General features: G+C 43.5%; 3 protein-coding genes across 3 annotated transcripts in view; 2 read left to right on the forward strand and 1 right to left on the reverse strand.

Moving 5' to 3' along the window:
• Positions 1 to 12,169, reverse strand: part of aplf (aprataxin and PNKP like factor) — a 13,369-nt gene extending 1,200 nt beyond the window's left edge. Inside the window, exons 1-12 of the mRNA XM_022760649.1 lie at positions 12,079 to 12,169; positions 11,084 to 11,130; positions 10,834 to 10,971; positions 9,373 to 9,444; positions 6,506 to 6,672; positions 5,799 to 5,979; positions 5,043 to 5,175; positions 3,265 to 3,452; positions 2,579 to 2,677; positions 2,355 to 2,536; positions 1,694 to 1,816; positions 976 to 1,022 (exon numbers count right to left, since the gene is read on the reverse strand). Coding sequence (XP_022616370.1) covers positions 976 to 1,022; positions 1,694 to 1,816; positions 2,355 to 2,536; positions 2,579 to 2,677; positions 3,265 to 3,452; positions 5,043 to 5,175; positions 5,799 to 5,979; positions 6,506 to 6,672; positions 9,373 to 9,444; positions 10,834 to 10,926 — 1,285 coding nt within the window. The 5' untranslated portion in view covers positions 10,927 to 10,971; positions 11,084 to 11,130; positions 12,079 to 12,169. The remainder of the gene's footprint in view (positions 1 to 975; positions 1,023 to 1,693; positions 1,817 to 2,354; positions 2,537 to 2,578; positions 2,678 to 3,264; positions 3,453 to 5,042; positions 5,176 to 5,798; positions 5,980 to 6,505; positions 6,673 to 9,372; positions 9,445 to 10,833; positions 10,972 to 11,083; positions 11,131 to 12,078) is intronic.
• On the forward strand, positions 11,914 to 15,179 carry fbxo48 (F-box protein 48). Its single transcript, XM_022760659.1, has 3 exons — positions 11,914 to 12,013; positions 13,165 to 13,494; positions 14,767 to 15,179. Exons 2-3 carry the CDS (start codon positions 13,195 to 13,197, stop codon positions 14,926 to 14,928), a joined length of 462 nt encoding a protein of 153 aa, XP_022616380.1. The 5' UTR covers positions 11,914 to 12,013; positions 13,165 to 13,194; the 3' UTR covers positions 14,929 to 15,179.
• A 1,185-nt stretch (positions 15,180 to 16,364) lies between these two features.
• Positions 16,365 to 19,854, forward strand: LOC111232971 (CB1 cannabinoid receptor-interacting protein 1-like). The gene is made up of 3 exons (XM_022760688.1): positions 16,365 to 16,588; positions 17,832 to 17,976; positions 18,729 to 19,854. The coding sequence occupies exons 1-3, from the start codon at positions 16,410 to 16,412 to the stop codon at positions 18,891 to 18,893; spliced, it is 489 nt and encodes a 162-aa protein (XP_022616409.1). The 5' UTR covers positions 16,365 to 16,409; the 3' UTR covers positions 18,894 to 19,854.
• Positions 19,855 to 21,845: the final 1,991 nt, after the last annotated feature.

A 21,845-nucleotide genomic window follows, 5' to 3' on the forward strand; every position in this document is an offset into this window, starting at 1 on the left:
AGTCTGGGTTTGTTTCTGTGTTTTCATCACGTTACTTGAGGAACTCGACAGCCGAAGACGTTCGGTGAATAAAAGCATGTTGTGTTTTCTTTGGATGTTGTGTCTGCAAAGTAACAAATGACTGGAAATGTGGGAATGAAGCAGAATAATCTCTAACACTGCAAGGCATCAGTGCTGATGATCACAGCCCTCTCTCCCTCTGTCAGTATAAACGCAGATGGAGGTGCGACACAGCGTCTTAAATCAGGAGGTGGAGAGCGCTGCGTGTCAACTGACACAACAAGATGCTAAAGCTGCTGTAAACAACACGTTCCTCAGTAAAGAGACGGTGTCGTTATCATTGAAGCTGTTCAGGTGTCAAGCAGAAAAACACACAGAAAAACCAACAGAAAACCAACAGAAAAACACACAGAAAAACAACAGAAAAACAAACAGGAAACCAACAGAAAACAAACAGAAAACCAACAGAAAACAAACAGAAAAACCAACAGAAAACAAACAGAAAAACAAACAGAAAACAAACAGAAAACCAACAGAAAACAAACAGAAAAACAAACAGAAAAACAAACAGAAAACAAACAGAAAAACAAACAGAAAACAAACAGAAAAACAAACAGAAAAACAAACAGAAAACAAACAGAAAACAAACAGAAAAACAAACAGAAAACAAACAGAAAACAAACAGAAAAACAAACAGAAAACAAACAAAAAACCAACAGAAAAACAAACAGAAAACAAACAGAAAATCAAACAGAAAACCAACAGAAAAACAAACAGAAAACAAACAGAAAAACAAACAGAAAACCAACAGAAAACAAACAGAAAACCAACAGAAAACCAACAGAAAAACAAACAGAAAACAAACAGAAAAACAAACAGAAAACAAACAGAAAAACAAACAGAAAACAAACAGAAAAACAAACAGAAAACAAATAAAAAACCAACAGAAAAACAAACAGAAAACAAACAGCGTACCTGGTTTCTTCGTGTGTTTGTACTCTTTCCTGTGAAGAGGGTTTTTCCTGTGAGGGAAACAAAGTCAGAGTCGAAGTCCAGTTTGTGTTTAATAATAAACATTAATACCAAGATCAGAGCGACACAGAGACACAGGTCAGACCGTCGCTGGCAGCTGGTTATCTAACTCTAACTCTATGCTAATCCTAGCTTAGCATAAAGACTGGAAACAGCAGCTAAAGATCATTAATTATCAACTTGTCTGTTTAATCTGAAAACACAACAGTCTGGTATAAAACTGCTGTAAAACAGCAGACACTTTTACTCTTTTGTTTACGTAGAGCTAGGCTACCTGTTTCCAGTCTTTATGCTAAGCTAAGATAAGCTAATCAACTGCTGCCTGTAGCTTCATATTTCAACCTTGTCTCCTAAAAATTCTGCTTCTGTAAAACTAAACTACAAAAGCAAGTATGTTTTGTAGAAAATGTGATTGTGACCAGAAACGTTCTCCATCAATGTAAATGTTAATTTATTAATTTGACGAGTCACAGATTCGTTGATACTGAACGTAACAGTCAAATCTTCACAGACAGAAGCTGATTTAGCTGCTCCACCTTTTCCACTAATGAGCAGCATCTCGTTATTTCAGTAACAGTTCTGTTCCGTCAGATTTCCCATCATACCTTTCACTCACTCCCTTTTATCTGGCGGTAATAATGACAGAGCTGCGACGTCTGACCTGTAGCAGTCGGTGCCGTAGGGGCACTCGGGTCGATCTGCCTCCTCTTCCTCCTCCTCCTCCTCCTCCTCATAGTCGGTGTCACCGGGGTGACTGCACTCCTGGAAATGGACCGGGTTCTTCCTGGAAGAACAAACATGGAGGTGTGAGAGGTTTTCAGTCTGATGGATCATTTCAGGCCGTTTCACCTCACGTCACAAGAGCAGAGCTGCATCCCGTCTGCTGTCCCCCAGAAGCTGGACACCCCCAGGACCCTGAGATTATCAATGAGCCAGAAGCTTTTTCAAGAGGAACGAGACACAACAAAGAGCGGGAACATCTACCAGAGGTCATGAAGGTCACAGCTGGACTTTGATTTTGCTCATGGTTCCCTTCCTGCCACTCAAACATATGTTCCTAAATGTTCTTTGACTGTTTACCTCAGTGATCATTTACAACTGTGTCATGTTTTTGAAATAATCCTTCATCTTAATGTGAGGATGAATCTCTGAGGATGAATCGCTCTCAGCTGCTTCTGGTTTTCATCCATCTCATCAGCTCGAGAGCTTCATCTAATCTTTGTTGGAAAATGAGTCACATCAAAGTGAAAGGCGTCTGGCAGGACTTCAAGTGAATCCTCAGTCCTCCTTTAACTTCCTCTTGTGTTCAGAGGTGAACCCACCTGTAGCAGTCCTTCCCGTACGGACACGCCGTCCTGAGGCTAGACGTGGACGCAGCGCCGCCGTTCGACCCGATGGACTCCGCCCGTTTAGTCGTCTGTTGACCATCCTTTGACTTCTCGTCCTCCTTCTCAGACTCGCGGCCAGATCTTCGTGTCGTGGTGGTTCTGTCAGCAGAGGAGGGCTCCCCACCGCCGCCGCCGCCGCCCTCCTCCTCCTCCTTCTCCTCCTCCTCCTCCATGGTGAAGTTGTCAGACTCGGCGCTCACCTCAGACCTGTTGGATCCACGCTGAAACGGGACTGCAGGTTCCTCTGAGGGGACGTCCTGAAAGTCGATAGAATCAACATTTTAATTATTTAATTATTATGTTATATATTTTCAATATTAATGAAACTGTTGAGTATATAATTAATTAATAAAAGAAAACACTGATCACTACGGAAGCTGAGAGAGGCCATAATATATCTTTAATCCCATTATCTCCAGATAACAGGACATTTTGTTTTGATTTTATTTTTCAGGTCAGGAAAGAACCAAATAATTTGGACCTAATTTCAGCACATTTCCAGTTATTTCGAAATGCTAAGCTAACACGACCAATTCAGCAATAATGGTTTAAATGGTGCAGTTTCTCTCATAGAAATTCACCTGAATCAATATTAATATTAATAATAATAATGATGATGATGGTGATGATGAACTCAACACAAACAACTGAAATGACTAACATAAAAATAATCTCTTTTTCCTGTTTTTATACAGACCTGTTTATTTGTATTCACTCAGTTTAGATGGAAAGGAGAACATAAACACAAACAAACGAAAACAAAAATAAACAAACAAACAAACAGTCAAAGTACAACTCTCCTCAATATCAACACCGACTCTACTTGTTAATAATTGTACTCAGCTGTTTTGGTTCCAGCTTCTTCGTCTTCTTCTTCATCACTTATTTTTCTCCTCCTCTTTCTCGGCCTCTTCTCCTCCTCACTAAGCTCCGCCCCCTCAGTCGCAGTGGGCGTGGCCTTTTTGGCTGCTGCTGGTTTAGTGCTGGTTGATGCTCCTGCAGGTGCTTTACTTCTCTTGACAGCCGACTGACCTGAAACACAGAGAACTTGTTCTCAGACAGTGACACTGGTTCAGCTGATGCTAATGTTTGTTGTTAAGAGAGGAGGTGAGTCTGCAAAGGATGCCATTCATTATCATGTTGTATTCACCACTGGTAGTCCAGGCTGATGAGAGCCAATCAGGAGAGGCCGTGGCTGTGACCTCATCATTTACAAAAGGTCTCAGTTTCTGTCCAGACTACAACACAACTCTAGAGTTTTCAAAATAAAACGCAAGCCCGGAGTTTTCAAAATAAAACACAACCGCAGAGTTCTCAAAATAAAACACAACCCCGGCCTTTTCAAAATAAAACACAACCCCAGACTTTTCAAAAAAAACAAAAAAACAAACACAACCCCGGAGTTATCAAAATAAAACACAACCCCAGAGTTTTCAAAATAAAATAAAACTGCACAGTTTTCAAAATAAAATACAACGTGAGTTTTCGAAATAAAACACAACCCCAGAGTCTTCAAAAATGTTTGCGTTGCTTAGCAACCGTCCAGTATCAGTCCAGTTGTGTATAACTGTTCTGTAACTCTGCTTCTCTTTAGAAAACTGGAACTTTTCCATCCGTCCACTTCAGCTCAGAGCTAATGGACGGGTTGAAGAGGCAGTGATAAGTCACGGAGGCGTCATCCAGCAAAGTAGAACTCGCTGCTTCCTCCAGAGTAAACATCAGAGGGACAGACACTCAGAGGAAGCAGTAGCTGTTCAATACCGTCTCATACACAGACCTCCGTCATCTAATGTTAATTATCAGAGAACATCCTGGTATTCCTGCGGCGACACACCTCTGTGTTAACACCAGTTCATCAGATATCACAGCGGTCGACCTGTTCACCTTTTCCATGACTGAGCGACACCCTGAGACCGAGGTCAACGAGCGTCTGAAGTGAGAGGCGTTCAGGCGGCGTCCCGGCCCCCAGCAGCCCTGGATAACATCACCTGAAAACAGACTTCACTCCTTGGTCCTGGTTCCTCCAACAGACACTTTCTGACTGCAGCTGGAAGTGAACCAAGTGTTTTAAAGGAAGTCCTGTAGGAGCACCTGGTTTACAGTTCATTGCCTCACAGTCTATTCAGGATAAATACAAGTGTAAAAGGTGTAAAAGTCAATCCAGCCCCTGCAGCAAACAGACATTAAAATGAGCCTTTCTGCAAATGTTACTGCACTTTAACTTTTTAATTTATCAACTTAAAAAAATAATTGTGACATGTACAAACATTTGGACTCTTCAAACCTTGTGCTAACACTCAACAACCAGGAGCTGCTCTAAACAACTGACTGAGGGTCTGACCATGAAGCTAACTGATGCTACAAAGCAGCAGGGGGAGGTGGGATGGGGGGGTGGGTCTATAAAAAGATATCAAAGTGCTTCCAGCTTGATTTTCCACTGTGTGAAATGTCAGTAAGAAATGACAGATGACAGTGAAGAGGAAGTGTGGAAGTGAAGACAAGATCTGGACAGAAAGAGAAAGCCTGGCATGGCCTGTTGTGCCACCAAAAACACAACTGCTCAGGATTCTTATCAATAAAGTTTTGCTCTGTTGTCATGTGACAGGAAGAGGAAGGTGTTACCTCTCGGGCTGGAGGAAGCTCGGTGTGGACCTGATGCCGCCGCCATCATCCACGCAGGTAAAACTCTTCTCTTCACAGACGGAGCGACGTCACTGTGATCATCCTCCACCTCCTCTGGAGGAGCCGAGTCTCCCTGTGTCAAACAACAGAGAGAACAGCGTTACGATTGGCTGCCTGCAGGTTTGTTCCAGCCTGTGATTGGTTGCTCAGCTCAACGATGCATAGAGCCCGCTCGCTTAAATTTCCTGAAGTCACACATTTGTTTGAATGCACTGCCGCCCATGTTCACTGATTCAACTACATCCATTGATGAAATATTATTCATACATAATCAATCAGCAACTATTTTGATCATTGAATTGTTTATAATCATTAATATATTTCAGTTTTTTACTGTTGGTCACTCAAGACCTGAAACTAATGCTAATGTTAGCTATGTAGCAATAGCATAAAACTTACAAATAGCTCCTTTAAACTTGACTTTATCTCAAAAGGCAGACGAAAGGGAGGAAAGACAGTTAAAGAAATCAAAAAGGCTTATATTACTCAAATGTCGCAGCCTCTGTGTTGATTAAAAATGACATAAGAACATGAACTTGATGTCAGAGTGAATGATTATCAGTCTGATAATCAGACTAACATTTTGTTCCTTTCTGTCCATGTTCAGTTGAATTATCCATAAATGATTAAATGTTCTTGTCTCGATGTTATTTAAGTGCTGATGATTCTCTGCTGATGAAGTTACTTGAGTCAAACCTTATTGAAACTTCTGTTGCGTTTGTCATTGACATCCTCATCTGACAGAGCTGCTAACATCGGCCCCTGGTGAGGTGGAGTCTGTCCACAGTCAGTTATTACTGGATGAGCCGGTTCCACATGAGGCTCGGGAGAACCAGGAAGTTCCTCCTCTTCTTCTTCTTCAAGACTCTGACTGTTTCTATAGGAAGTGATATTTGACAAAGACACTTTAAAATGATAATTCAACAGTTAAAGTCTCTGTTGTGTGAAATGTGTCAGAAACTGAAACTTGTGAGTTCTTGATGCTGCTGCTCAGATACAAGCTGGAATCCCAGTATGAATTTTACATGAGCCTCGGCCGGTTTGAACAGTGGTAACATTTGCTTGAGTGTCCTCTCCCAGCGTTTTGATCTACACTTCAAACGGAGAGCTAGCATCAGGACAATGGAGGGGATGGTAACTCAGAGATAAAAGATTTCCAGACATAAATCAACATTCTGCCTAATGTTGGCTTTAAACTGAGTCAACAAAAACACTCCAACTGGCCCCATTCGCCCCCACACCGTCCTGTTTGCAAGATAAAAGATGAGACTTCATTAGAGAGTGGAGAGCAGCCTCATCCGTCCTCATTTAATTATTCACAGACCCACAGGTAAAATGATTCATCTTTTGATCTTGACGTGAGGTATTGACATGGAAAAGAACATTTTCTGACATGTAAGTACCTGGGAGTGCGCTCTGCTCCGCCCACGGCCACCACCTTGTAGACGAACTGCCCCGGTAGCAGAGAGAAAAAGTCTCCGTGACGGAGAGGGTACCAGGAGTCTTTCTTCAGAGGTCGAGGGTTTACGTCGGCAGGAGACGACTGAGTGAAGCACGGGTTCATGTGGGTCTGAAGATCGAAACAACAAGAGGATAAACCTTCAGACGGGTTGTCGTACGGATGTGTGAGGGGTCGCGTCTTTTTAGTATCAATAGCACAAAAGATTTACACTGACGAGCCAAAACATTATCAGCACTCACAATAATGTTGACAGAGGGAGTCAGACACAAAGACCTGCCTCTGATAGAAGTCTGTGCCGTAGATAAAGACTGAACTACTGTGGGTCCAGACGGAGGCTGAGCTCTGACTGACAGGCTGAATAACAAAGATAGTCTTTCTGCTGGTTCCCCCTCTGGTTCACCTGCTGGTTCACCTGCTGGTTCACCTGCTGGTTCACCTGCTGGAGCACCTGCTGGTTCACCTGCTGGTTCACGTGCTGGTTCACCTGCTGGTTCACCTGCTGGTTCACCTGCTGGAGCACCTGCTGGTTCACCTGCTGGTTCACGTGCTGGTTCACCTGCTGGTTCACCTGCTGGTTCACCTGCTGGAGCACCTGCTGGAGCACCTGCTGGTTCACCTGCTGGTTCACCTGCTGGTTCACCCTCTGGTTCACCTGCTGGTTCACCCTCTGGTTCACCCGCTGGTTCACCTGCTGGTTCACCTGCTGGTTCACCCTCTGGTTCACCTGCTGGTTCACCTGCTGGAGCACCTGCTGGAGCACCTGCTGGAGCACCTGCTGGTTCACCTGCTGGAGCACCTGCTGGTTCACCTGCTGGTTCACCTGCTGGTTCACGTGCTGGTTCACCCGCTGGAGCACCTGCTGGTTCACCTGCTGGTTCACCCTCTGGTTCACCCGCTGGTTCACCCGCTGGTTCACCTGCTGGAGCACCTGCTGGTTCACCTGCTGGAGCACCTGCTGGAGCACGTGACAGTTGGGCTTAGTAGTTGCCCTGGCGGCCCCGGTTCGAGTCCGGCCTGTGACCCTTTGCTGCATGTCATCCTCTCTCTCTCTCTCTCTCTGTCTCTCTCTGTCTCTCTCTCTCTCTCTCTGTCTCTCTCTCTCTCTGTCTCTCTCTCTCTCTCTGTCTCTCTCTCTCTGTCTCTCTCTCTGTCTCTGTCTCTCTCTCTCTCTCTGTCTCTCTCTCTCTCTCTGTCTCTCTCTCTCTGTCTCTGTCTCTCTCTCTCGATATTGTGTCTCTAACTTTCGCAGTTAAAAAGAAATCAGGACTTGACGTGCAGCGGTTCAGACATTTACTGGGTTTGGACCTAGTCTTGTTTTTTTCTATTCATATCGTAGCGCTGTGATCCACCATCTTTCATCGCTCACTCTGGACACCTCCTACAGTCTGACACAGTTTATTAGGGACACCTGAACCTGCAGGATCACTGATCCCTGTAGTTAGTCCACTTCTGAAATATTTCTCGCTGCAGCTCCAAACTTCTGTTAAAAGGTCAGAGCGACTGACCTGATTAGTCTCCAGCTCAGAACCAATCATTCGTTATCTGCAGAAAATTTCCTTTTCCACTCGCAGCCCTGCAGCCAAATGAGCAGCCGGCATACAGATGGAAAAAAGAAAAACTCGCCCGTGTTCTGATTTCCTCTGTTTATGATGCAGGAATGATGGTTAACGGACGCCGCCGCAGCGCCTCGGGCTGCTGAGTGAAGAATATCTGTAGCTGTGGGTTTTACAGTGTGAGATCAAGAGACTGTATAATTGAAGCAATTGATTCCACCTCACGATTAAAAATGAATGACGCACTGTGAAGTGTTAATTATTTTTCTGAGGTGACGGTTTGAGACGCGAGGCAAGGCAATTACACACAAATGAGTATTAACTGAGGTGTGTGTGACTTCAACACTGTTACTCCTTCCTAACATTGATCTGACCTCTGCTGGTCTCCCCCACCCCCGACATTCCCCTCAGGACTAATAAAGATCTGAGCATTTAATGCATTAGCTGAGAAAGTGACTGATTCTGACAAACAGGATAAATGAACTTCCTGCCGTTCAGGGATCAGTGAGACGACCACTCCTTCTGAGACTCTCGTGATCTTTTTTCATCTGGACACAAAAACAAATGTTTGGAAATTAAATATAAATTCTTTAAAGGTCCCATGTATCAGAGGTTTGAAGTCTGAGACTGTGGGCCTCCCCTCAGACGAATGATCTCAATGATCTTTGGAAACGATGACGCAGAAACTACAGATGCTCCGATCACTTTTTTTGCTGCCGATACCGATACTGATCATCTAGGAGCGAGATCATCATCTTGTCATCATTGCAGATGCCGTATGTTTTTATAAGTCTCACACACTTTGCGAAAATCCCATGCGGCCGACATGTTGTTTTGTTTTGGCGGCCTTTGGCAACAGAGCTTCTCTCAGAGTATTAACCTCAGCTGATCGTTTGAAGGTGATCAATGACTAGAAGCATTAATTCACTCAATTCTAATGAAAGTCGGCCGATCACGACCAACTCGTGGTCATATCCCTCCGCCACTCAGACTAGTTCCAGGTCACATCCCTGTTTATCCAGTCATAAATTATGAACCATGTGTGTGAAACTTGTAATGGCTAAAACGTGTTTTGTGAGGTCACACTGACCTTTGACCTTTGACCACCAAAATTTAATCAGTTCATCCTTGAGTCCAGGTGAATGTTTGTGCCAAATGTGAAGGAGTTCCGTCGAGGTGTTTCTGAGATATCGTGTTCATGAGAAAGAGACGGAGCGTATGTTTCCGTCTTCGTAAAGACTAAAGACAAACTTACCGGTTTCAGACGCAGCTGTCCGTTCAGGTTCTCCAGCAGCCCGTGGTGTCTGGACACTCTCTTGTCATTGACCTGAGACCAGGTGAAGACCAACGAGACCGGACACAAGACGGGTTTGTTTTGGGATGAAAAAAAAGAGAAATAGATCACACTCTTGACGGATACTGATTACACATAATCAGTTACTGGATTCACATCAAATTTGCTGCGGATATTCTCGGTCCGCAGAGAGAGAATGCTGATGGTTCTGCCAGCGTTTCCTCTGGAGCTGCCATCAGGACCGAAACTCCACAGGACCGGCCATTTGCTCCGTCACAGGATAAAGTATTTACAGAAATGAACACCTGGATTTCCCCTGGGGAGGCTCACTGACTTTGGTGAGAAATGAGCTGCAGACAACAGTGTTAGTTCTATAAACTCATGATTTACCTTGGTTTTTATTCTATTTTTATCTTATTAATTATTACTCAAAATAAACAGATAAATTGTAAAAAATACAGTTAAAATGGACGTAATGAGCCCTGTACATGTTGTACTTTAGACTTACCAGGCTCATGACTTGAGATGCTACTAACAGTGCAGATCATCCAATATGACACAACCTGTTCCTCCATGTCACCAGTGTGACAGCGCCCTCCAGTGGCTCAGTAACAGACCTGCAGCTCACATCCAACACTCACATCCTGCTCACTTTTATTTTGTAGGAGCTCATCTTTTCTGGTTGTGGATTTGGGACTTAGAATAACAACATAGTAAATCTATCATATTTATATTGATAATCTACTTTTAAAAAATTAATAATTTGTTTAAGGAAAAGAGGAATGCTGTCCCACAATTCCTTGCTGCAGTAACATTTAAAGCTATGCACCAATTCACCTCAGCAGAGCCACGTACATGTAGAAACATCAGAGCAGCTGTTTCATGTTTGTGACTCCATCCAGAACTGATGCAAAGCTTTTCTCATCAGCTCAGATTTATTCTCTTTAACTCCAGTCAGCAGTCATCATGAAGAACAAGCAGATTTAATTTATTGTTAAGAATATCATCATCATGACAAAATATTATAGCCTATACATAAATGTGGAACGCAATGAATGAATGAATAATGACTAAAAATGAATTTTCTCTACAGAAATGTCAAAGCGCTTATGTCACCGAAATATAAACTCATGTCTGAATATAATTTATTCTGATCTCTTGCTCAGTTACTTATTATTTAATTATAATTTCAACTTTCTCTATTAGTATTTTTCTTTCATTTTTCTTATTTCAACATTCAATCTTGTTTGTTATGTGTTAGTAGTTAAAGGAGGATTTTTAAGTGTTATAAATAAAGTTAGTTTGAAGGTGAAAACAATACAATACAGAGTAGAGTAACCACTAAATAATACAGAGTAATGCTGGAATCAAACTAAACTAAACTAATAAACTAAACCAAACTACAGCCTGAGGAGGACTCACTCCCAGGAGGGGCCCCCTGCCGAGCACCGTCTCTCCCGACGGCAGGTGAACGGGAGCCCCGCCGTCCACCGGGACGAGGTCGAAGCCGGACATGTGCTGCTCAGGGCGCAGGACGGGAGGCAGCTTCACCCCGGTTCACTGGTAGAAAACACAACAACGAGGCTGCGTCATTCAGATGTGGATGCTGGAGATAATTAAGCGGGAGAATGAAATGAAGTCTGCTCTGAGGTCACGAGCAGTGAACCCTTACCTCTGCCCACCTGTCGTGGCGGGAAGCCGGACAATAGTTTCACCCCCCTGAGATTAAAATTCAAAGCGACAAAACAGACACAACAACTTTCACAATCAGAAACACAATTCAAAACTTCCGGGTTGCTGGGGAGCATGCGCAGTAGAGTACACACGGGTGGCGCTGGTCAGAAGATTTCCGGCAGAATTCCTCATTTTTACATATTCTTGTTCATTAACGTAATGTTTGTGTTTATGAAATAAACGTCAAGACGCTTTATTGATAAATCGATAACAATATTTAATTCGGCATATATGTCTGAACTGTGCATTACTTTAGTTTATCAAAAATCAAACTTATTGATTTGGTTGATCTCGTTTCAGTCCCTCTGTTGTCATATTATGGATTTCAATAGCTAGATATAAAGAAAGAAATAGAGACAGAATAAAACCTCAAATGCAGATTTTGCATGAACGTTATTTGGCCACGATTTTGAGTCACTCCATTTAAAAACAAGCAGTACTTAAAACAGACTGCAAATAAACGGTATTTTCAGTTAGCCATACGCCGAATTGAAGAAGCGCTGCAAGTGATACAGAAAATATGAAAACTTCTATATTTCTGTGGATAAATGTTTTTCTTTACAAGAATGCGGTTTTAAATTAGCGGATTATTGAGCATCGCCTCAATGAAGAACGGGAGAAAATGGACGTTGCTACAGGTTACGGTGCATAAACGTAAACATCGTACGGATCCCTCAGATGGTGTACAGAAAACAGTTCAGTGACTTCATTCTGAGAAAATATAAATTCAAATGTTGTTGTTTTTTAATTAAAGGGAGTGCGACGCTTGTACGCATGCGCGCTTCACCAAAAACACGGTGACGTGTGTAAACAGCCGTTGAGGCATTTAAACCTTCAGCTGGCAATACAAGGAGCGACCACACCGCAGGTAAGAAACGGCCGTTACCACGACACTGCTCCGTCTGTACGTTAAAAACACCGGCAGCTATTTACCGCCACTGCTCCTCCGTGAAGATTAAGAAGCGTTGGGTCTGAAAGCTGCGGGTGTGTTCAGTCGCCGTCGAGCTAACCGTGTTACCGTTAGCCGCAGGGCGGGGGCCGGGCTCCGGGCTCCGGGCTCCGGGCTCCGGGCTCCGACGGTCAAACCTGCTTTTGTTAAGTGAGACGGACACAGACTGAACACATGGACTCTGTGATACAGAAACTAAAGCTGTGTCCATTAACAAACCCAGCAGGAAATTAATTAAAGTGCCTGCTGCTGTTTTTGTGGGTTTTTTTTTTACTGACGTGGAAATGTTGCTCTGGGTCGTTTTGTGTCTAGACGCACGTGTCTGGGACACAAGGTCCATCACACCACAGGACGTCATCACTCGTGTTGACTGTGTTGTTCTAGTGAAATATGTGTGAATATACAGGTTAGATGTCGCAGTAAGAAATGTGTTCAGTCCCTCTCTGACACATCCTCCCAGCAGTTTCCTGTCCCGTGCGTGTGTTAGCATGTTTCACTACAGTGGGAACTACAACCGAAACAGTGAGTTTGGGTTTTCACCGAACAGGCTTTAATGTTGTTGTGTAACTGAGCAGAGGGCGGAAGAATACACTGGACTGACCGATATCTCTTGTTGTTAATGCGATGTAACGTGGTTTTATTTGACTTTATTTCGTTTTTTATGTTTTATTTCTCTGGGTCAGACCAAAGACAACTTGTCCTGTCCCGGGCTGGACGATAAAGTCTATTCTGTTCTATTCTGTTCTATGTTATTCCATTCTATTCTATTCTATTCTATTCTATTCTGTTCTATTCTAAACCATGTGGTACGTGTTATGTTGATTATTTTAGTCCGTTTCTTTTTATCCTGTACATCCACTCACGTGTGGAAAGGAAAACAAACTGAACTGAAACGAAGCTTCACATGTTATAGATGACTGAAGTGTGTGATAAGGTTTATGTCTGAAGCTGGACCTCTCCCCTGATTGGTTCAGGGAAGCTCCACCCTCAGCAGTAGACCTGAGGGCGGAGCAGCTGCAGTGTGTGTTGTAGCAGAGTTGGTGACATCACACTGACCTTTGTGTCTCCAGGCGTCTCAACCCGTTGGACTCGGAGTTATTATGCAGCATGACCCCACGAGGACGTCGCCTGTGTTCCTTCTCTGTGAGAAGAGACCGTCCCTGACGTCCGCCGGCGAACCTCGTCCTCACAACTTTGTGGAAATGCTGCCGACGGAGATGAGCGTGAAGATCTTCAGCGAGCTGGACGCGGAGAGTCTGTGCAGCGCCGCATGCACCTGCAGACTGTGGCATGACATCATCGAGGAGAGCAATCAGCTGTGGAGGAAGCAGTGTCTGCTGGTCCGAGCCGTCTGTCAGAGGGAGGTCGACAGCGACCGGAGAGATGGGCTGTCCTGGAAGGTGGGTCGACTCAAAGACAAACAAACAAACACACAAACAAACAGAGGGAGGAAAGAGAAGTGTAACCTGCTCAGTTTGTGCTGAGCTGCTGTCTTTCTCTCCGGCGACCTTTGTCCTCCCTGACCTGATCTGTCCGACTGTTTATAAAACATGAAGTATAGAATTATTATCCAATAACAGCAATGACAGTCATTCCAACTTATTATCACGACTTTTACACTTTCCTTTGGAATTTTATGGTCAATAAACCTCATTTACATAAAAACAGACCTGGTTTGACAGTTACAGTCCGAGGAACATGAGTGGATTATCACAGACAGGTATTTGTCAAAGTTCATATTGTTTTGAAACCATTTCAACCCTTCGCCCCATTGTAGAGGAGTGAAGATCACAGATTCTCTAAATCTGAATAAAACACCCAGAATTCAATGAAAATAGTGATGAATAATTACATTAGTAAAAAGTGTAGTGAGGAACCATCTGTGTTACTTTCAGACAGTTACAAGAAAGAAAAACAGATTTCTGATATGAAAACATTAAAGACCAGGACAACAGGAGCGTTAACGAGGAAAACAACCACAGCTCAGATTCTCAGTGACAACACACTGATGAAGCAGCACGACAAACATCTGACGTTAGATTTGACTAAATCAAAAAAGTAAAGAAAAAGTTTCAGTGTCAGTATCAGTGGTTCCCCCCAGGTGGGCCGCCAAGGTATTGGAAGTGGGCCGGAAAGATTTAACTATACAAAAATAAATGAAAATATAAATACGATTTTTAAATGTTTTAAAACAAAAAGATTTCTAAAAACCTTTAAAATGTGTAAAGGCCGATCACTGATCATCACTGATGGTTAAATGAAATGAGAAGGAAAGAGTCGGATGGAGAATGAACGAGTGATCTCAGACAGAGAGAAACGTCCGTCAGTTCAGACCTGGATGTTTCATCGTTACCATTCAAATAAAAAGTGTTCAGAAGCATCATTTGTCCTCCGTACTGTCACAGTTTTGAGGTTTTGAACCGCTGGTTTTATATAATTACATCTTTTCATCGAACTTGTTCTGTTTTGCAAATGATGTGATACCTTGGCGTCCCAGCAGTGGGCCCCGCCCCACAGGTTGGGAACCGCTGCTCTTCGACCTTGACGTGATGAACAGAAAACATCAGTGTGAATCTCTTCACTGAGGGAGGTGGGGGCTCTGCTCCAGGCGCCCCCCCCCCCCCCCCATCCTCTGACCTGACCTCTGACCTCCTGCTGTCTCCTCTGTGCAGGTGACATTAGTGAGGAACTACACTCGCAGCTGTCTGAAGAGCGATTGGCTGAGAGGACGGTACAGCCACGTGAGGTCAGCGGAGGAGCTGAGCGGCAGGAGGATGACGCCGCTGGACGCCGAGACGTGGGGAGAGATCCTGCAGGCCGAGCTGGACAGATGACGGACGCCACCGTTGAGGATTTTATTTAACGCACCTCGAGCACTTCAGAGTGTCTGATTTTTAACGCTAATGTATATTTTATACTCTGTGTTTTATGAGAGGAAACAAACTGTACATATCATTTTTTACTTTTTTAAGAAAAAAGAATCATGGAGGATGAAAATGATCTAGAAACATTATTGGCTGGAATTGATTCTTACTGAAAAGCTGTTTGATGTAAATATGGCTGAGATGCAATAAATCACATGTTTGTGAAGCTCATGATCTAGTTTTTATTGACACAGTGTCAGAGACGAGTGAAGTCAACTTCACATTGTTCTTCTTCCGCCCGGCGACAGTCAGAGCCGCCACTTTGTTTTCAGGTTGTCCATATGTTCGTTTCATTCTCGTGGACACGATGTCTCAGATCTTCAAATCTGGCACAAACATTCACCTGGACTCAAGGAGGAACTGATTACATTTTGGTGGCCAAAGGTCAAAGGTCCTCAGAAAAAAGGGACCTCAGAAAACACTTAGCCATTACTCAAGACTTCACACAACGATTGGTTCAACAAGTTGGTGCGACAAATGGTTCATATTTTCTGTGACTCTGGATAAACAGGATGTGACCTGCAGCTGGTCTGAGTGGAGGAGGAGGTGTTTGCTGATGGTGGAGTGTATCACACAGGAAGTTGTTTCTCTTATTGTGTCCGTCCAGGTAGAGTGAGATTTCACAACCACCAGTCTCTTTACTTTAGAAGAAGCTCCACATATATATTTGTTGGCAAAGATAAACACACTTCAAAAGTAGAAATTCTTCCTCTGGAGGGGAGGAGTTTATTGAAGAATAAGTTGAAGAAAGGAGCGCAGCAGTACTCATCACGTACATTTACTTTGACATTACTTCAGTAAATGTACTTCATGCATCACAGAGCTGCAGCTAATGATTGTTTTTATCTCCTGTTATTTCTGCACTCATCTTCTCAAGTAATGAATGAACAAGAAAAAAGTGGGAAACAGTTTCCAGAAACAACAAAAATATAATTCACTGTAACATGAAAGAAAAACGAGGAGGAGGAGCATCACTTGTAAAATGAATAAATTAGTGAAGTGATGAATTTAATTGAAATAACAAATTTACTGTCAATCAACTTAATAATTGACTAAACGATATAAAATACAATATAAATATTAACAGAGAGAAAATGAATCAGTTGAGGTATGAAAAGGTAAAATCAATATGATTGAGTTATGGATTATTGCTTTGACCAAAGAAGCTGAAATAGGCCTTGGAAAATTTTCATAACAATCGATAAATCGAAAGAATAACAGGATTGATCCATTATGAAAACAATCCGCTTTTATTTTGAAAGATGTAACCGGAAGCCGTGTTCCGTCTAACTTGACACTGGTCCCTCCTCAGCATCACCGCATCATCCGCTTCCCCCTCCCTCGACACGGGACCAGACAGCGACCCCATACACCACAAGAAACCCGGGACAATGGACGACGTTCCCCCGATCATCAACATCTCCATCTCCCTGCGGATCCAGCCCAACGAGGGACCCGTGTTCTTCAAGGTGGACGGGACCCGGTTCGGCCAGAGCCGGACCATCAAGCTGCTCACAGGCTCCAAATACAAGATCGAGGTGGTGGTGAAGCCTGGGACCGTCGAGGCCACGTAAGAAGGAATCCGATTTAAATCAGTATATCTCTGGTTCTCTCCGTGATCACGTGTTTATATGACATGAAATGAAATATGAAATAAAATGAAATAAAAAGGTTAAAGGGTCACGGTTAGATCAGCTTCTATAATTAGAGATAAAAACGTTTATGAATAGAAAATAAGCAGGAACAGTGATGCAGGCCTCCTCTTCCTGCTCCTGCTGATCTCCGCTTGAATAAATCATGTGTGGATCATGTGTGGAGGCTCCTCTGTGACAGGAGGTGCTCATGTTCATGATGCCCAGTCTCATGGATCAGTTACAGTGACGTCACTGAGGCTCAGGTCCAGCAGGGCGGGGTCCAGCTGATCCGACAGGTTCTGTCAGGGCCGGTCCAAGTCCGCAGGAGGAGCCAAGCAGCAGCTCAGCTACAGGCTGGTACTGACTGCTGTCAATGCTCCACGTCCCACATGGACTCAGAGCCTCTCTTCTGATTGGCTGACTGTTTTCTGAGCGATCCAATAAAAACACACTCAGAGAAACTAAATCGTGCGATGGTTGGATGCTGGGTCCAGATGGGCGGGGCTTCCACCAGCAATGTGCGGCTGATGATGTTGGGTTACGTTTTGGTGCAAATGTCGAGTCAGGTCCAGTGTTTTTATTTGATTACCTGCTTACTTGCTTTTTTTTTTTTGCCTGAGCAGTGTTTTATTTTGAAAACTCTGAGGTTGTGTTTTATTTTGAAAGCTCCAGGGGGAGGTTTGTGTTTTATTTGGGATACCCCAGGGTTGTGTTTTTTTTTTGGAAACTCTGGAGTTGTGTTTTATTTTGAAAACTCTGGGGTTGGGTTGTAGTCTGGATAGAAAGTGAGACCTTTGTAAACGATGAGGTCACAGCCACGGTCTATCCTGATTGGATCTCATCAGCGACGACTACAAGTGGTGAATACAACATGATGATGAATGACAGTGTTACTGACCTTGCTGTCTTTGCTATCAGCTGTTGTTCACTTACATTCTCTCTTTTAATACAATATACTTCCTGTTTACACCGGCTCGCACATGCTCAGTGTAGGTGGTCATGTGATGTGTGTTTTTAGGTGTGTTAGTCTGTCATCACCTGTAGCTTACTTGAAAAGGTAGTTGCATTACTTTACATTAGTGCAGCTGCTAACGTCCATCATGGTCATCAGGAGGCGTGTCCTGTCCTGTCCTCAGAGAGCGTCACACGTGTTCTTCCTCCTTTTCCTCTTCGTCACAGCAACATGAACATCGGAGGCATCATCTTCCCTCTGGAGCAGCAGTCCAGAGACGATGACTCGGTGGTTTATCACGGCCAGTACGACACTGAGGGCGTCCCGCACACCAAGAGCGGAGACCGGCAGCCTGTCCAAGTCAGTATGGAGGTGAGACAGTCACAACAGCAAGTCACCGTCAGGAGATCTCAGGTAGAGCGCTGACTCAGTGTTCACAGCGACAGTCAGAGCGGCAGCCATTTTGTTTTCAGGTTGTCAGTACGTAGGTCTCATTCTTGTGGACACGATATCTCAGTAATATCTAGACAGAAACTCTTCAAATTTGGCACAAACATTCATTAGGACTCAAGGATGAACTGATTAGATTTTGGTGACAAAGGTCAAAGGTCAAAGGTCACAGTGACCTCACAAAACACGGTTTTCGCCTTGTGAACAAAATATCTCTGTAATGCCTCGAGGGAACTCCTTCAAATTTGGTAAAAGCGTTGACTTGAACTTGAACTCAGAAAAACTGGTTAAATTTTGGTGGCTAAAGGTCAAAGGTCAAATCTCACGGTGACCTCACAAAACATGATTTTGGCCTTGTGAACTCAATATCTTGAGAACTCCTCAAGGGAATCCCTTCAGATTTTGCATGAATGTTCACTTTGCCTCAAACATGAACCGATTAGACTTTGGTGGTCAAAGGTCAAGGGTCAAGGTCACGGTTAACTCATAAAACACTTCACAGCATTTATGACAAAGTTTGACACAATGGTTGATATGTGACTCTGGATGAACAGGGATGTACTGGAACTAGTCTGAGTGGAGGAGGAAGTGACTTCAGTTCATGCATCAGATCAAAGACCAGAGTCGTTGTTTTTGCTGCAGTGTGTTTGACGCAGTTTCTCTTTCCTGTCCAGTTCAACAAGGCGGGGACGTTCGAGACGGTCTGGCAGGCGAAATACTACAACTACTACAAGAGGGAGCACTGCCAGTTCGGCAACAAGTTCAGCAGCATCGAGTACGAATGCAAGCCCAACGAGACGCGGACCCTCATGTGGATCAACAAGGAGGCGTTCAACTGAGTCAGATCATCGTAGCACTGTCCACACACCCAACACCAAGCAGAGGACATCCGTCGTACCAGGACTACCTTTGAACATCAGCATCACAACAGAAAGACAACCTTTTCCTGAAGGCGTGCGTCAAGTCAGCGAGGGTCTGGTCTTTGTATTGTTTTATCAGAGAGGGAGAGAAAATAGCTGTTTGCTATGCTGGTCTTTAAAGGGTTTTTGCTTTAGAGCTGCACTCGGCAACGTTGCTTTTTGGCAGCTTCACATGCCAGCAAGAAGGGAACAGTTTGAAATGTGTAGGTTAACGCACACAGCAGGTTTATGTCTGGTACAAGTTGTTTAAAGGGACATGCGGTTTTCTCCAGAGGGAGTTTTGCTTTCATGTTTCAATCTGTCACTTCCTACATTGGTTGAACCCCTCCATGATCAAACATCTCGAGTTTAGTGATATTTTATGATTTTGCTGGTACGAGAGCAAAGAGAAGCTCCACATGAAAAGTTGCGGAGCGTAGCTTCAAAGCAGGGGTGGACAGGGCTGAAGGAACAATCAGACACTCGTTAGACATCTTCCTTAAAACATTCATATAAATTCAAAGTCCATGCGTCCAGCGCAGAGACAGGTCGAGGATGTGTTTAGCTAAGCTTAGCTCAAAGACTCGAATCAGGGGGAAACGGCGTGCAACAAAGTGCAGGACAAATCAGCAATCTAGGAAGCTTGGAACTACGACGTAATGAAAACCATCAAAAACAGTTTCAGCAGAGCGAGTTACAAAACCCCAGAAACTCAGATACACTGTTAAAAATGACACAGGTGCATTTGTGATCTCGTTTTCTGCCTTCCTATGATAACTTTATTTATATATGGCCTTTTAAAAACAGAGTTCACATAGTGCTTTGACAAATGAATCAAAAGGAGAGGTAGAGTTACAGAGGGAGGAGAAACCATATGCTTCAGTATAAATAAGGACAATTAGAGGGAGCAGCTGTCGTATGGAAACACACACACACACACACACACACACACACATTAAAAGCAATGAAAGGGCGACATGGAGACAATAAGAAGACAACATCAAATAAAAGCAGGTCTATAAAAATGAGTTGTAAGAAGTGATTTAAAAGAAGTGACTGATTCTGCCTCATCTCGTTGGGCAGGTCGTTCATAAGTCGAGCGACTCTGATGGCAAAAGCACAGCCACCTACGGCATAACCTATGACCTTTAATGGTGTAATGTTTGTTGGGGGAGAAACCAACGTTTAAATCCAGTATTTCCAGCACAGCGGACTTGACACACATCCAAAGAAGAAAAGCAGAAGAGCTTCAGCTTTTAGAGAACGTGACATGACGAATCACAGCGTTGAGGTTACAAACGGAGCTAAGGGAAGCGGTTAGCCTGGGCTAGCTTCAGAGCTGCCTCATTTTGTTGCATCTTGTTAGCAAACAAGCTAGTCATAAAACCATCCAAGAGTCCGTGGGGTTTAGCAAACTGAAGAGTAAAAACAGAGCTCACACCTGGCTCCCCCACTGAGTTCAGACATGGCGTCAACAGATAGCTCCAACGCTAACTGCTGTTAAAACCACAATGTCACCTTCTTATTTCTATTTCAGCTGCAGCGTGGAAATCAGACAGAACTGAAGATTTCTGGAAAGTGTATTTGTTAATTTTTGACATAGCTAGGCTAACAGTTTCCCCCTGTTTCCAGTCTTTGTGCTAATGCTAGGCTAACCACTAGACCTATCTTGGTTCTTGACGCACAAAATTGAAATTCATGCTAATCTTTTAAAATCACTCTGAGAAGAAAATGGATTAGTGTTATCCCTGAAATCCAGATCCAACTGTTCCTTTAGTGCAAAAGAATTCTGAGCAACATCCTTCAAATACTAAATTTATTGCAGCACAAGGCAGGAGGGACTAAACGCAGCAGCTAGCATGGTGCTAGCTGAAGACCAGGATGGAAGACACCTGTGGATGGAAGAAGGATTTTACCTTATTTATTTACTGCGTGGAAGTGTGTGTGAGAGAGAGAGAAGATGTATGAGAGTGTGAACATCAGCGTGTTAGTTTGAACTTTTCCTGTGTTATTGTTAGTTAATGGAAAAATCCACCTAAACCGTGAAGTTGTTCCTCCATTCAGTTCGTTGGTCCATGTGTCTTGGATCTCAGATGCTGTGACTTCATGTTCAGATGTTTCAGAAAATATAAGTAGAATATGTTGGGTTCAGTGAGCCCTTCACAATAAAAGCACATTCTCAAGCTGCGATGCTGAAACTGACCCTCAACAACTGCACAGGTAAAAATCTGTGATAAAGAGGAAATACAGAAACATAAATGTAGGAAATGAAGAAAAAACAGGTTTGGTATAAAAGTAAATTTCTTTATGAACCAAACATTATGAGATTAAACTGTGCCAGAGGATGATGGTGGATTTTTTCTTTAAATGATAAACCTGCTGTTATTCTATATTTTTCTTCTTGTCAAAAAAACAACAACCCATGTTTGATCCAAACCAGCTGAGTGTTCGTCCATCTCTCAGCTCCAGGTCCACTGGTTCCTACTGGGGACTGAAATCTTTAAAAGCTCCTCACAAACATATTTCATTTTAAAAAAGGTTCAGTAATTTACTGAAACAGCTGCTCACAGTAGTTTTTAATCAAACAGGAGGAAGGGACTATTTCCAGCAGCGGATTAATCCACATTTGGTGCTGTCGTGAGTGTTTGTGGCAGTCAGAGGAGTCAGATACATCACACTTCACCTGTTGGCAGGTGACGTTCAGTGTCGGTTTGAGTCTTTCATGCGTTTTCCTGACAGGAAGTACAATATAAAACATGATTTCAGACGGTCTGTCTCTGTTGGACTCAGACGCTGGAGCTTCTCACAGGTGTGTTTGTGTTTTCTTTCAGTGCACGCTGGATTCATTTTGCCAAATATGATTTGTTCTGTTATCTCAGTGCTTGGAACCTT

Source organism: Seriola dumerili, unplaced genomic scaffold (assembly GCF_002260705.1).
Source record: "Seriola dumerili isolate Sdu_G_001 unplaced genomic scaffold, Sdu_1.0 BDQW01000349.1, whole genome shotgun sequence".
Lineage (NCBI taxonomy): Eukaryota > Metazoa > Chordata > Actinopteri > Carangiformes > Carangidae > Seriola > Seriola dumerili.

Excerpts from the sequence above, each read along its gene's own strand:
- fbxo48 (XM_022760659.1), top strand. The coding sequence starts at position 13,195 with ATGCAGCATGACCCCACGAGGACGTCGCCTGTGTTCCTTCTCTGTGAG. Across the intron at positions 13,495-14,766 it reads GAGATGGGCTGTCCTGGAAG|GTGACATTAGTGAGGAACTA; the intron begins GTGGGTCGACTC and ends TCCTCTGTGCAG.
- LOC111232971 (XM_022760688.1), top strand. The coding sequence starts at position 16,410 with ATGGACGACGTTCCCCCGATCATCAACATCTCCATCTCCCTGCGGATC. Across the intron at positions 16,589-17,831 it reads CCTGGGACCGTCGAGGCCAC|CAACATGAACATCGGAGGCA; the intron begins GTAAGAAGGAAT and ends TCTTCGTCACAG. Across the intron at positions 17,977-18,728 it reads CTGTCCAAGTCAGTATGGAG|TTCAACAAGGCGGGGACGTT; the intron begins GTGAGACAGTCA and ends TTTCCTGTCCAG.